At 54.6% G+C, this 15385-nt stretch overlaps 1 protein-coding gene across 1 annotated transcript; it reads left to right on the top strand.

The window, feature by feature from the left end:
• The first annotated feature begins 284 nt into the window (after positions 1-284).
• BET1 (Bet1 golgi vesicular membrane trafficking protein) lies at positions 285-15054 on the top strand. The gene is made up of 3 exons (XM_068235024.1): positions 285-502; positions 5652-5708; positions 9554-15054. Exons 1-3 carry the CDS (start codon positions 380-382, stop codon positions 9707-9709), a joined length of 336 nt encoding a protein of 111 aa, XP_068091125.1. The 5' UTR covers positions 285-379; the 3' UTR covers positions 9710-15054.
• The last annotated feature ends 331 nt before the right edge of the window (positions 15055-15385 follow it).

The following is a 15385-nucleotide window of genomic DNA, read 5'->3' as shown; positions in this document are numbered from 1 at the left end:
CACAGGAAGGAGCTGGAAACAAAAACGCGTATGCAGGAATTACGGCCCCTCCGGCACGCCGTACACCAGCACTTCACCACACAAACCATGGGACACGTAGCACAGGGAGCCCCGCCCTCTCCCTAGATAAATAGCACACATGGCTCCGCCCACGCTGTGGAGAAGTATCATTAGGCAGCCCCGCCCCTCACACGATACACTTAGCACAGGAAGCCCCGCCCCCCGCAGGAGAGGCGAATCATTAGGCAGCCCCGCCCCCGGCACGGTACACGTAGCGCAGGAAGCCCCGCCCCCCACTGGGGAGACTTGTTATTAGGCAGCCCCGCCCCCGACACACGTAGCGCAGGAAGCCCCGCCCCTCCAGCACTGACACGGCAGCATGGACCGGGAAGGGATGAAGCACCGGGACGGCCGCCCGGAGATGAGCGGCTACAGCCTGTATGAGCAGGAGAACGAGAGGCTGGCGGAGAGTCTGCGGCTCAAGACCAGCGCCCTGAAGTCTGTAAGTCTGACCCGCGGACTACAACTCCCGGCATGCAGCGCCGCCCACTCCCAGCCAGCACGGCCCGCGGGGATTCTGGGAAATGGAGTCCGCGAGGGCTGATTCCCCAACTGCTGCTCTGTGTGTCTCCAGAACCAGCTGCTGGGATTTGTGGTGCCTCTCCTCCCTGTGTGCCCTGCTGGGACTTGTGGTGCCCCTTCCTCCCTGCCTGCCCTGCTGGGACTTGTGGTGCCCAGTCTGCCCACTGCCTGCCCTGCTGGGACTTGTGGTGCCCAGTCTGCCTCCTGCCTGCCCTGCTGGGACTTGTGGTGCCCAGTCTGCCTCCTGCCTGCCCTGCTGGGATTTGTGGTGCCCAGTCTGCCTCCTGCCTGCCCTGCTGGGACTTGTGGTGCCCAGTCTGCCTCCTGCCTGCCCTGCTGGGACTTGTGGTGCCCAGTCTGCCCACTGCCTGCCCTGCTGGGACTTGTGGTGCCCAGTCTGCCTCCTGCCTGCCCTGCTGGGACTTGTGGTGCCCAGTCTGCCCCCTGCCTGCCCTGCTGGGACTTGTGGTGCCCAGTCTGCCCACTGCCTGCCCTGCTGGGACTTGTGGTGCCCAGTCTGCCCACTGTCTGCCCTGCTGGGACTTGTGGTGCCCAGTCTGCCCACTGTCTGCCCTGCTGGGACTTGTGGTGCCCAGTCTGCCCCCTGCCTGCCCTGCTGGGACTTGTGGTGCCCAGTCTGCCCACTGTCTGCCCTGCTGGGACTTGTGGCGCCCCCACCCACGGTCTGCCCTGCTGGGACTTGTAGTGCCCCCTCTCCTCCCTGTCTGCCCTGCTGGGACTTGTGGTGCCCAGTCTGACCCTACCTGCCCTGCTGGGATCTGTGGTGCCCTGCTGGGACTTGTGGTGCACCCCTCCTCCCTGCCTGCCCTGCTGGTATTTGTGGTGCCCCCTGCCTGCCCTGACTTGGGGTGCCCAGTCTGCCCCCTGTCTGCTCTGCTGGGAGTTGTGATGCTCCCTGCTTGCCCTGCTGGGACTTGTGGTGCCCCTCTCCTCCCTACCTGCCCTGCTGGGATCTGTGGTGTCCTGCTGGGACTTGTGGTGCTCCCTGCCTGCCCTGCTGGGACTTGTGGTGCCCAGTCTGACCTTGCCTGCCCTGCTGGGATCTGTGGTGCCCTGCTGGGACTTGTGGTGCTCCCTGCCTGCCATGCTGGGACTTGTGGTGGTCAGAGAGCGATTACAGCTCCCACCTCCAGGCAGAGTGTCAGCTCTTGTGCCTAGCACTTGCTGTAGATCCAGTTGCCACGTTCATATTGCCGCTCATGTCACCGGGTTAATAACGAGGTGGGACAGTGCCGTTGTGTTTTATTATGTAGTCTACAACCTGACCCTGCATTGCAAGCATTCCAATATAATCATAAATGTTTCTGCTGCAATAAATCTTATCTCAGTCAGGCTGGCTCTATTCTGGTACATTGCCGGGGAGAGGGAAGCTTGTTATCTCCCTTCCCACAATCCTGCTCCTCACTGATTGGCTGAGGGCAGTTCAGTGTGACAGGAGGCTGAGAAGGGAAACACACCTCACCCCTCTGCAGAAGCTGCTGAAATCAAATTCTATACTGTGCTCACGTGTGTTCATAAAGCAAGCTAGATATGACAGTGCAGTTTCAAGGAGAAAAAAAGAGCAAGGGAGCAAATTATATCAGGATTGGCTTCAATTAATTTAAAATGGAAAATGCCTGGAACAGTTTACTCTTTATTTATTATATAAAATTCACTGAAATCAAAACGTGGACAGTGCAATACATCTGTTATGTAAGTAGAGCAAGTATTTATCTACTTATATATGTGTTGTCCCCCCGGGATAGTATGCCTGTTCCTGCTGCTTTAACACGCATGTTGTGCGGTACCTCGCTGCATGCAGTGCATTGTGATACCACAACCTGTTACACCGCAACGCTTCCGCTGTACTGTGAGTGTCACATGGGCGGAGCATGGCCGGACAGTAAGCTGCGTTACAAGGCCGCCGTTACACCGCAGCGCACCGCTGTACTGTCAGTGTCACATGGGCGGTGCATGGCTGGACAGTAAGCTGCGTTACAAGGCAGTCATTACACAGCAACGCTTCCGCTGTACTGTGAGTGTCACATGGGCAGTGCATGGCCGGGCAGTAAGCTGCGTTACAAGGCCGTCGTTACACCGCAGCGCACCGCTGTACTGTCAGTGTCACATGGGCGGTGCATGGCCGGGCAGTAAGCTGCGTTACAAGGCCGTCGTTACACCGCAGCGCACCGCTGTACTGTCAGTGTCACATGGGCGGTGCATGGCCGGGCAGTGTGCTGCGTTACAAGGCAGTCGTTACACCGCAACGCTTCCGCTGTACTGTCAGTGTCACATGGGCGGTGCATGGCCGGGCAGTAAGCTGCGTTACAAGGCAGTCGTTACTCCGCAACGCTTCCGTTGTACTGTCAGTGTCACATGGGCGGTGCATGGCCGGGCAGTAAGCTGCGTTACAAGGCAGTCGTTACACCGCAACGCTTCCGCTGTACTGTCAGTGTCACATGGGCGGTGCATGGCCGGGCAGTAAGCTGCGTTACAAGGCAGTCGTTACTCCGCAACGCTTCCGTTGTACTGTCAGTGTCACATGGGCGGTGCATGGCCGGGCAGTAAGCTGCGTTACAAGGCAGTCGTTACACCGCAACGCACTGCTGTACTGTCAGTATCACATGGGCGGTGCATGGCTGGGCAGTAAGCTGCGTTACAAGGCAGTCGTTACTCCGCAACGCTTCCGCTGTACTGTCAGTGTCACATGGGCGGTGCATGGCCGGGCAGTAAGCTGCGTTACAAGGCAGTCGTTACACCGCAACACTTCCGCTGTACTGTCAGTGTCACATGGGCGGTGCATGGCCGGGCAGTAAGCTGCGTTACAAGGCAGTCGTTACACCGCAACGCACTGCCGTAATGTCAGTGTCACATGGCCGGGCAGTAAGCTGCATTACAAGGCAGTCGTTACTCCGCAACGCTTCCGCTGTACTGTCAGTGTCACATGGGCGGTGCATGGCCGGGCAGTAAGCTGCGTTACAAGGCAGTTGTTACACCGCCTCGCTTCCGCTGTACTGTCAGTGTCACATGGGCGGTGCATGGCCGGGCAGTAAGCTGCGTTACAAGGCAGTCGTTACACCGCAACGCACTGCTGTACTGTCAGTATCACATGGGCGGTGCATGGCTGGGCAGTAAGCTGCGTTACAAGGCAGTCGTTACTCCGCAATGCTTCCGCTGTACTGTCAGTGTCACATGGGCGGTGCATGGCCGGCCAGTAAGCTGCGTCACAAGGCAGTCGTTACACCGCAACGCACTGCCGTAATGTCAGTGTCACATGGGTGGTGCATGGCCGGGCAGTAAGCTGCGTTACAAGGCAGTCGCTACACCGCAACGCACTGCTGTACTGTCAGTATCACATGGGCGGTGCATGGCCGGGCAGTAAGCTGCGTTACAAGGCAGTCGTTACACCGCAACGCACTGCCGTAATGTCAGTGTCACATGGCCGGGCAGTAAGCTGCATTACAAGGCAGTCGTTACTCCGCAACGCTTCCGCTGTACTGTCAGTATCACATGGGCGGTGCATGGCTGGGCAGTAAGCTGCGTTACAAGGCAGTCGTTACTCCGCAACGCTTCCGCTGTACTGTCAGTGTCACATGGGCGGTGCATGGCCAGGCAGTAAGCTGCATTACAAGGCAGTCGTTACTCCGCAACGCTTCCGCTGTACTGTCAGTGTCACATGGGCGGTGCATGGCCAGGCAGTAAGCTGCGTTACAAGGCAGTTGTTACACCGCCTCGCTTCCGCTGTACTGTCAGTGTCACATGGGCGGTGCATGACCGGGCAGTATGCTGCGTTACAAGGCAGTCGTTACACCGCAACGCACTGCCGTAATGTCAGTGTCACATGGGCGGTGCATGGCCGGGCAGTAAGCTGCGTTACAAGGCAGTCGTTACACCGCAACGCTTCAGCTGAACTGTCAGTGTCACATGGGCGGTGCATGGCCGGGCAGTAAGCTGCGTTACAAGGCAGTTGTTACACCGCCTCGCTTCCGCTGTACTGTCAGTGTCACATGGGCGGTGCATGGCCAGGCAGTAAGCTGCGTTACAAGGCAGTCGTTACTCCGCAACGCTTCCGCTGTACTGTCAGTATCACATGGGCGGTGCATGGCCGCGCAGTAAGCTGCGTTACAAGGCAGTCGTTACTCCGCAACGCTTCCGCTGTACTGTCAGTGTCATATGGGCGGTGCATGGCCAGGCAGTAAGCTGCGTTACAAGGCAGTCGTTACACCGCAATGCACCGCTGTACTGTCAGTGTCATATGGGCGGTGCATGGCCAGGCAGTAAGCTGCGTTACAAGGCAGTCGTTACACCGCAATGCACCACAGGGAACGAGGCCTCATTCCCACTCCTCAAATATCCCCAACTTCCTGCAGCATAAATCCGCATGTTGCGTGCAAATTCAGGATTATACATGAAGTGGCTTTCCAGCGCTCAGCAGTTCCCTTCACCCACAGAAGCTCCAGTCCAGCTATGTCCTCTGTCTGCCGGTCTTCTAGTGTATCACCGCTGTTCCTGCGGGACTCAATACTGCATTACGGCACTAGACAATTGATAACACAATTAATTAATCTTCCACTGTAAGCCTGCGAGTAACAAAAAGTGTCAACTACAGCAACCACGCCCCTTCCCCAGCAACACACCCCTTCAGTGCCATGCCCCTACCCCAGCAACAGGGTACACCCCTTCCCCAGAAGCACGCCCCTTCACCTGTGGCACACCCCTTCCCCAGCGGACCTGTGCAGCAATTATACGCATTCATCAAAAGCTTTTGCTGACTGTGTTGCAGACCAGCGCAAATCACCTGACTTGGCCTACACATACTACCAATTCATAGATCCTTATCCTCTGTGTCCACCTGCTGCCTGCTCACTGTCCATTAAACTCCCCACACTCCCTTCAGTACCAAGTGAAATAGTGAGGAGTATTAATAGCAGAGTTTCAGGTGTGTGTGTTGGGGGGGGGGGGGGGGGGGGATCCTGGATGATGAGGATGATGGTGATCTCTGGTGTGTATAGACCCTCGTTTCACTTGCTGCAGAATATCTGAGATCTTCTTTCTTCTTCCACCTCCAGCTCTCCATTGACATCGGCACAGAAGTGAAATATCACAACAAATTACTGTCAGAAATGGTGAGTAGTTTATAATTTGTGTCTGTATAACGAGCAGCTTCCGCCAGTGCCTGTGCACTCAGTGCTGTGCATGATCAGTCCTGTATAATGGGCAGTCTGTGGCCGCAGCTTCCGGCGGTGCCCGGGCAGTCTGTGCTTGCAGCTTCCAGCGGTGCCCGGGCAGTCTGTGCCCCGCAGCTTCCGGCGGTGCCCGGGCAGTCTGTGCCCCGCAGCTTCCGGCGGTGCCCGGGCAGTCTGTGCCCCGCAGCTTCCGGCGGTGCCCGGGCAGTCTGTGCCCCGCAGCTTCCGGCGGTGCCCGGGCAGTCTGTGCCCCGCAGCTTCCGGCGGTGCCCGGGCAGTCTGTGCCCCGCAGCTTCCGGCGGTGCCGGGGCAGTCTGTGCCCCGCAGCTTCCGGCGGTGCCCGGGCAGTCTGTGCCCCGCAGCTTCCGGCGGTGCCCGGGCAGTCTGTGCCCGCAGCTTCCGGCGGTGCCCGGGCAGTCTGTGCCCGCAGCTTCCGGCGGTGCCCGGGCAGTCTGTGCCCCGCAGCTTCCGGCGGTGCCCGGGCAGTCTGTGCCCCGCAGCTTCCGGCGGTGCCCGGGCAGTCTGTGCCCCGCAGCTTCCGGCGGTGCCCGGGCAGTCTGTGCCCCGCAGCTTCCGGCGGTGCCCGGGCAGTCTGTGCCCCGCAGCTTCCGGCGGTGCCCGGGCAGTCTGTGCCCGCAGCTTCCGGCGGTGCCCGGGCAGTCTGTGCCCGCAGCTTCCGGCGGTGCCCGGGCAGTCTGTGCCCGCAGCTTCCGGCGGTGCCCGGGCAGTCTGTGCCCCGCAGCTTCCGGCGGTGCCCGGGCAGTCTGTGCCCCGCAGCTTCCGGCGGTGCCCGGGCAGTCTGTGCCCGCAGCTTCCGGCGGTGCCCGGGCAGTCTGTGCCCCGCAGCTTCTGGCGGTGCCCGGGCAGTCTGTGCCCCGCAGCTTCCGGCGGTGCCCGGGCAGTCTGTGCCCGCAGCTTCTGGCGGTGCCCGGGCAGTCTGTGCCCCGCAGCTTCTGGCGGTGCCCGGGCAGTCTGTGCCCCGCAGCTTCTGGCGGTGCCCGGGCAGTCTGTGCCCGCAGCTTCTGGCGGTGCCCGGGCAGTCTGTGCCCGCAGCTTCTGGCGGTGCCCGGGCAGTCTGTGCCCGCAGCTTCCGGCGGTGCCCGGGCAGTCTGTGCTTGCAGCTTCCGGCGGTGTCCGTCCTACATTGTGCATCCGCAGCCGGGAGCACACTGCGCTTGACGTAATTGTGAAGTCATGCGCAGTGTTCTCTCGGGCCGTGCTGGAGCGTGCGCTCTAATTGCCGACCCGGAAGAGGCTGCCAGGAAGCATTTAGGGAGGAAAGGAGGAGGTCGGAGGAGAATGTGGAGACCAGTGGCCATAAGGACAGCTTCCCTTACATGCCTGCTCCCCACGGTTCTCTAAGTGACTTCAGCTCTGGTATCCTTTAAGGCAGGCTGAAGTGAGCGGGATATGGAGGCTGCCATCGTCATTCCCTTAAAGTGACTCTGAACACAACTAAGACATGCAATGCTGAACTTGCTTAGAGCTTCCTGCAGCCCTGTGTAGTCTGTGATGTCCATCGGCGCACTCTGGGCTCCCCACGTTCTCTTGCTTGTGGCTCTGAGTCATGTGCCCGTCTTGCTCGCCCGTGGCTGTGAGCGTTCTATGAATGTGCAGTTCTTGAAAGAATGAACTGCGCATGCGCAAAACACTCACTGCAACGGGCGTGGTAGTGAGATGGCCTGCGCATGTGCGGTTACTGTGACTCCTGTTCGAGTCCTGCAGCTAACGGAGCCGCTAGCAGGAGAACAGAGGGAGCCCAGAGGACACGGAGGGGCCTGACAGACTACGGGGGGAGTTGGAGGAAGCCCCAGGTAAGTTTAGTATGTTTAGGGTCACTGGGAAACCTAAGATAGACAGGTGATATAGATTTATACTTGCCCGGGGCTTCCTCCAGTCCCCTGCAGACCACTTGCTTGATCGCCATGCTTATAGGCCACTCCATTATCCGTACCCTAGTAAATTTATTTTTGTGTTGGCTCCCCCTGCAGGCAGCACTAGAGAGTGACAGCCTGCATACAGTGTACATGTCTGCATGTAAGCTAGGGCAATCCACATTACTGGAAGATGCCTGGGATGGGGGTGTGGCTGGTGGTCTGCAGGAGGAGCCTGTTATTAGCATTATTACAGTGGTTTGCAAAAGTATTCGGCCCCTTTGCAGTTTTCCACATTTTGTCACATTACTGCCACAGACATGAATCAATTTTATTGGAATTCCACGTGAAAGACCAATACAAAGTGGTGTACACGTGAGAAGTGGAATGAAAATCATACATGATTCCAAACATTTTTTACAAATAAATAACTGCAAAGTGGGGTGTGTGTAATTATTCAGCCCCCTGAGTCAATACTTTGTAGAACCACCTTTTGCTGCAATTACAGCTGCCAGTCTTTTAGGGTATGTCTCTACCAGCTTTGCACATCTAGAGACTGAAATCCTTGCCCATTCTTCTTTGCAAAACAGCTCCAGCTCAGTCAGATTAGATGGACAGCGTTTGTGAAAAGCAGTTTTCAGATCTTGCCACAGATTCTCGATTGGATTTAGATCTGGACTTTGACTGGGCCATTCTAACACATGAATATGTTTTGTTTTAAACCACTCCATTGTTGCCCTGGCTTTATGTTTAGGGTCATTGTCCTGCTGGAAGGTGAACCTCCGCCCCAGTCTCAAGTCTTTTGCAGACTCCAAGAGGTTTTCTTCCAAGATTGCCCTGTATTTGGCTCCATCCATCTTCCCATCAACTCTGACCAGCTTCCCTGTCCCTGCTGAAGAGATGCACCCCCCCAGCATGATGCTGCCACCATATTTGACAGTGGGGATGGTGTGTTCAGAGTGATGTGCAGTGTTAGTTTTCTGCCACACATAGCGTTTTGCATTTTGGCCAAAAAGTTCCATTTTGGTCTCATCTGACCAGAGCACCTTCTTCCACATGGTTGCTGTGTCCCCCACATGGCTTGTGGCAAACTGCAAACGGGACTTTTTATGCTTTTCTGTTAACAATGCCTTTCTTCTTGCCACTCTTCCATAAAGGCCAACTTTGTACAGTGCACGACTAATAGTTGTCCTATGGACAGAGTCTCCCACCTGAGCTGTAGATCTCTGCAGCTCGTCCAGAGTCACCATGGGCCTCTTGACTGCATTTCTGATCAGCAATCTCCTTGTTCGGCCTGTGAGTTTAGGTGGACGGCCTTGTCTTGGTAGGTTTACAGCTGTGCCATACTCCTTCCATTTCTGAATGATCGCTTGAACAGTGCTCCGTGGGATGTTCAAGGCTTTGGAAATCTTTTTGTAGCCTAAGCCTGCTTTACATTTCTCAATAACTTTATCCCTGACCTGTCTGGTGTGTTCTTTGGACTTCATGGTGTTGTTGCTCCCAATATTCTCTTAGACAACCTCTGAGGCCCTCACAGAGCAGCTGTATTTGTACTGACATTAGATTACACACAGGTGCACTCTATTTAGTCATTAGCACTCATCAGTGTCTATGGGCAACTGACTGCACTCAGACCAAAGGGGGCCGAATAATTACGCACACCCCACTTTGCAGTTATTGATTTGTAAAAAATGTTTGGAATCATGTATGATTTTCCTTCCACTTCTCACATGTACACCACTTTGTATTGGTCTTTCACGTGGAATTCCAATAAAATTGATTCATGTTTGTGGCAGTAATGTGACAAAATGTGGAAAACTTCAAGGGGGCCGAAAACTTTTGCAAGCCACTGTATGTTGTCTGTCTTTGTTTATCCAATGATTGATGTTCCTCCTTGTTGTTGTTTCCCAGGATTCGGACTTTGACTCCACCGGGGGTTTCCTGGGCTCCACGATGGGCAGACTGCGGACCCTCTCCAGAGGCAGCCAGGCCAAGCTCTTCTGCTACATGCTGCTCTTCTCCTTGTTTGTCTTCTTTGTTATTTACTGGTTTGTCAAGCTGAGGTGATAACTACATCTGTGTACATTTGTATAATGTAATATTTGTGCCACTTCTCCATCATTGTGGAAGCTCCGCACCAAGAACATAAGCCAGACCATCAAACTCCTCCCACTTCTCACTGGCTCCTCCCCAGTCCTCACTGACTCCTCCATCATCATTCTGGAAGTCCTGCCCCACCAAGGTTATGAGCTGGACCAGCAAACTCCTCCCACTTCTCACTGGCTCCTCCCCAGTCCTCACTGACTCCTCCATCATCATTCTGGAAGTACTGCCCCACCAAGGTTATAAGCCGGACCAGCAAACGCCTCCCAGTCCTCACTGGCTCCTCCCCAGTCCTCACTGACTCCATCATCATTCTGGAAGTCCCGCACCAAGAACGTTATAAGCCAGACCAGCAAACTCCTCCCACTTCTCACTGGCTCCTCCCCAGTCCTCACTGGCTCTTCACTACTGCTCTCTGATTCCTCCATCATTCTGGAAGCCCCACCCCACCAGGGTTATAAACTGGACCAGCGCTAGAAGATGCTCCCAAACTCCTCCCACTTCCCACTGACTATTCCCAAGTCCTCACCACTTGCTCCTCCCCAGCCCTCACTAGCTCCTCCCCACTTATTTCACTCCTCCATCATTCTCCCACTCTTCACTGACTCCTCCCACTATTCACCACTGCTCACTGACTCCTCCCACTATTCACTGCTCACTGGTTCCTCCCCACCCCTCTCTCGATCGTCACTGGTGCTCAGACAGTTCTATTTGCAATCTTTGCATACGTATGTTTTATATATTTTATACTGAGATCAGAGAGCAGCCATGTTGGACAGTTTGCAAAGCCTCTTTTGTTTTCGAATAACTGAGAGCAGCAGTAGCCGAATGCCTCAAGGCACCTCTTTATGTGATATGATTACACTGACATCGTCAGCTGTGTCTGCAGCAGGGTGTGATCTGCCAGGCTTGCTGTATTCTGCCTCCGTGCCGCCTTGACAACACAGCACTGTTTGGTGGACATAAATTCTCCAGAATGGCTTCCACGTGTGACATCACTCCAGCGCTGACATCACAGAATCTGTCGCCGGCCGCAGACAGCCCACCCAGTGATGCTGAAGCCTCCGAACCTGAAGATGCACAGACCTGGCGTATTGAGCAGATTGTGGGTGATATTAGTGCCATAGATTCCTCGCTTTATGTTACTCCCGGTGGTGAGAGCAGGTTAGGGTTAGGTTACACCTCAGTGACCTCAGTGACGCTCGCCTGAGACGAGAGTGGCCGATCTGTGTACAAACATGCTGCGCGGCTATCGTCCTGCCGGGGGGAAATGCTTGTAGCGTGACATGCATGGTGGTGAGAGCAGGTTAGGTCACACCTTAGTGCGGACTGTCTGCGTACAAACATGCTGCATGGCTATCGTCCTGGAAGAGGGGGGGGGAGGGGTGGATGGGGGAGATGCTTGTAGCGTGATATATTATTTGTGGTGGAGAGAGCAGGTTAGGTTACACCTCAGTGATGCTTGTCTGAGACGAGAGTGGATGATCTGCGTACAAACACGCTGCATGGCTATCGTCTTGGGGGTGGGGGCATGGGAGAGATGCTTGTAGCGAGACATAACATTCATGGTGGAGAGAGTAGGTTAGGGTTAGGTTACACCTCCGTGACGCTCATTTGAGACGAGGGCGGCGGATCTGCGTACAAACATGCTGCACGGCTATCGTCCTGGGGGTGGGGGCATGGGAGAGATGCTTGTAGCGAGACATAACATTCATGGTGGAGAGAGTAGGTTAGGTTACACCTCCGTGACGCTCGTGTGAGACTAGGGCGGCAGATCTGTGTACAAACACGTTGCACGGCTATCGTCCTGGGGGTGGGGGGATGGGAGAGATGCTTGTAGCGAGACATAACATTCATGGTGGAGAGAGAAGGTTAGGGTTAGGTTACACCTCCGTGACACTCGTGTGAGACTAGGGCGGCAGGTCTGTGTACAAACACGTTGCACGGCTATCGTCCTGGGGGTGGGGGGATGGGAGAGATGCTTGTAGCGAGACATAACATTCATGGTGGAGAGATCAGGTTAGGGTTAGGTTACACCTCCGTGACGCTCGTCTGAGACGAGGGCGGTGGATCTGCGGACAAACATGCTGCACGGCTATCGTCCGGGGGGGGGGGGGGGGAGGGATGCTTGTAGCGAGACATAACATTCATGGTGGAAAGAACAGGTTAGGGTTAGGTTACACCTCCGTGACGCTCATCTGGGACAAGGGCGGCGGATCTGCGTACAAACAAACACGCTGCACGGCTATCATCCTGGGGGGGGGGGGGGGAGGGATGCTTGTAGCATGACATACTATTCATGGTGGAGAGAATAGGTTAGGTTACACCTCAGCAACGCTCGTCTGAGACGAGAGCGGCCGATCTGCGTACAAACATGCTGCAATCTTTTTTTTGGGCAACCGAAGTTGCAATTGTGTAGAAGTATCTAGGCACCGAGGGGGAGGGGACTGCTTGCAGATGGAGGTATCATGGTGGTTTATGTTGCTAGGTGGGGCTCGTGTGCGGCCACACCCACCGCTGAAATACACACATGTGGCCATGCCCACTGCTGAAACAGCCTGTATGTCGCCACTCCTGACAGACATCTCACATGCAGCCACACCCACTGTTGACAGACAGCTTGTATGTGGCCACACCCACTGCTGACAGACACACAGCACCTGTGCAGCCACACCCTCTGCTGACATGGCTTGTATGCAGCCACGCCCACTGGTGACAGGTCCTGTGCAGCCACACCCACTGCTGACAGACACAGCTCACATGCGGCCACACCCACTGCTGACACAGCTCACATGTGGCCACGCCCACTGCTGACACACAGCTTGCATGCAGCCATGCCCACTGCTGAAAGACACACTGCACAGCCACACCCACTGCTGGTTTTTATGCTGTAGAAGCCACCAGTAAAGCGAATGCTCATCCCTGTGAATGGCCTGTACAGTGCCACCTGCTGGATTCAGGTGATACATGGGAAATATTTACAGGTTAAAAAACAAAAAACTTTATTTAACAAAATTGTATTGAAGATGATTTGTACAAAAAGAAATGTTATAAATCAGCTTTGAGAGAAATCTTAAATGCCAGTTTGTATGTGATTTGTGTGAAATGACAGGCAGCCGATTGGGCCAATCAGAGTGCAGGGATCACGTCCTATGATGCCATTGGACCTACCGGGGCTCCGGGAGGGAAGATTGGAGCGGCTGATACTTAGGAGCGTGCGCAAGTTACCAGAGCACGCTACACTGCACTACCACAGCATAGTGCGCACTGAGCTCGCACTCCTCTCATTAAAGAGAAACTCCGACCAAGAATTGAACTTTATCCCTATCAGTAGCTGATACCCCCTTTTACATGAGAAATCTATTCCTTTTCACAAACAGACCATCAGAGGGCGCTGTATGGCCAGGGGTGCCTCTAGCCATGTTGTCACTCCAGGCGAGAAAATCTGTGGCGCCCCACCCCCATGGCGCCCTTCCATGAAAATAATCATAATGCGGCAGCGTTTCATCAGAAAATTCGCAATGCGGGCAGTGTTTCACCAGAAAATACACGTAATGTAAGGCTGCAGAAGTGAGCTTACGGGCTGTGGGCCAGTGAACTGATGCAGAGTCTATTTGACGCCGCAAGCCTGTTCACCATCTGGGGACACAACATCTGGCGGGGGTTGACCGCGGTCCTCCCTGCACAGCACTCATGCCTGGTCAGCCTGGCACCCTCTACAATGGGTCAGAAGGAGGCACAAAGGGGGACAGAAGGAGGTACAAAGGGGGACAGAAGGAGTCACATGGGGACAGAGGAAGATGCAGGGGACAGAGGTGGCACATGGGGACTGAAGAGGCACAGGAGGACAGAAGGAGGCAGAGTGGGACTAAAGGAGGAACAGGGGGGCAGAGGTAGCACAAGGGGACAAATAAAGGCAAAGGGGACATAAGGAGGCACAAAGGGCACAGAAGGAGGCAGAGATGGCACAAAGGAGGAAAGAAGGATGCACAAGGCACAGAGGTGTCAGCTGTCTGCAACTTACGCTAAGTAGATTCAGCAGAAGCAAGTAATAGAACAGCCACAGGGGTGTGGCTTAATTTGGGGGTGGGGCTTAATTCTGCAACATGGCGCCCCCCAGGACCAATGGCACTCCAGGCAATGGCCTGTACTGCCTATGCCTAGAGGCGCCCCTGTGTATGGCTGATATTGTGGTGAAACCCCTCCCACAAGAAACTCTGAGGACCGTGGTACTCCTGGCTGTTTCCTGTCTGTGAACCTCATTGCATTGTGGGAAATAGCTGTTTCCAACTGCCAAAAAGCAAGCAGCAGCTACATCACCTGCCAGCAGTAAAAATGTCACCATGTGATAAATGTCAGAATGTAAATCAGGGAGAGGAAAGATTTTACAATGGGCAAACACTGACTAAATCATTTATACATAATTGTAAAAATGAAGCACTTTTTTATTACATCATTTTTCACTGGAGTTCCTCTTTAAGCCACTCTGATGAATTAGGCCCCATGTCTCTGATTACCGGTGGGAGATCCCTGTGTTTAGGGGGGGCAGCAGACCAATCACCGAGGCCTGAACTGGTCACATGACTACGGAGCATCTCCTATATTATACATCACCCCCTCTGAATGTAAAGGATGAGGGGGCGTGTCCGACAGAGAGGTCTGGCCCAGGCTCCTCCCTCAGCTCCATCCAGTCCTCGTAAGGGAAGCGTTGTTGGTGGAGCTGGACTGTAAAATAAAGCTGAATTGTGAGACATGGAGGCCACCAGTGCTGACCACCTAGAAGAGTCCACAATGAGTTCCTACAAAGGGAAGAGCCAAGTTCCCACTATATTGTGATGTGACCCAGGTGGAACCGGCACACCCCATTTAATACACATTCCTGAAAGAACCCAGCCCATGTTTTCCATTTCACCAATAACCCCTCCCCCCCTTTCCCCTGGCATCGTAGGCAGAAGGTCTATGTAGGGTGTGGCCTTCCCCTCCCCCGCCCGGAAAAAAAAGGAAAGGTATGGCGATAAATTGCAAAGACAGCGGTCCGGCGTTTCTCTCCAATAAATCTCCGGATGTCTCACTTCTGTGACTGCTGTACATGTATCAGACCTGGAGACAGAGGATCAGCCCTATACAGGAGGAGGATGAGGATGATGCAGAGACTTTGCTCATCATATTGTGGCAGAGATCGAGAAACGGCTCCATCTTAAGGATTAAAGAGGACCTGTCACCGTGGTACTTCCTGCCTGACTCCTGTTTACCAGTAATATAGCTGCTTATTACTATTTTACACAATAAACTTGTGAGATTTTTCTGAAGTCTCTGCTGCTTGATTCATTTGCTATAGAATGTGCTGGAGATTCTACCTGTACGTCTAAGAAAGGGGCCTGGTGCACAAAGCAGCAGTAAAACCCGCACTATGCATTTCTTTTCTCCTATATCACAGTAGATGGTAAAAATCTGACAGGTTGTGGACTATTCCATCTCCTCATGGGGGATTCTCAGGGTTTTCTATATTCTTTAGAGGAGTTATTGAATGGCAGCTGTTCAGTCCAGCTGCCAGAATAGCATGCAGTAGGGAGGCCGGCTGATATCTGTGTATAGATCCTTTCCAGAGGAATGCTTTTATAATGAATAAAAAAGAAACGG

This window comes from Hyperolius riggenbachi, chromosome 5 (genome assembly GCF_040937935.1).
Source record: "Hyperolius riggenbachi isolate aHypRig1 chromosome 5, aHypRig1.pri, whole genome shotgun sequence".
NCBI lineage: Eukaryota > Metazoa > Chordata > Amphibia > Anura > Hyperoliidae > Hyperolius > Hyperolius riggenbachi.
Note: the sequence above shows the minus strand (reverse complement) of the source record. Positions and strands in the feature narration are given on the sequence as shown.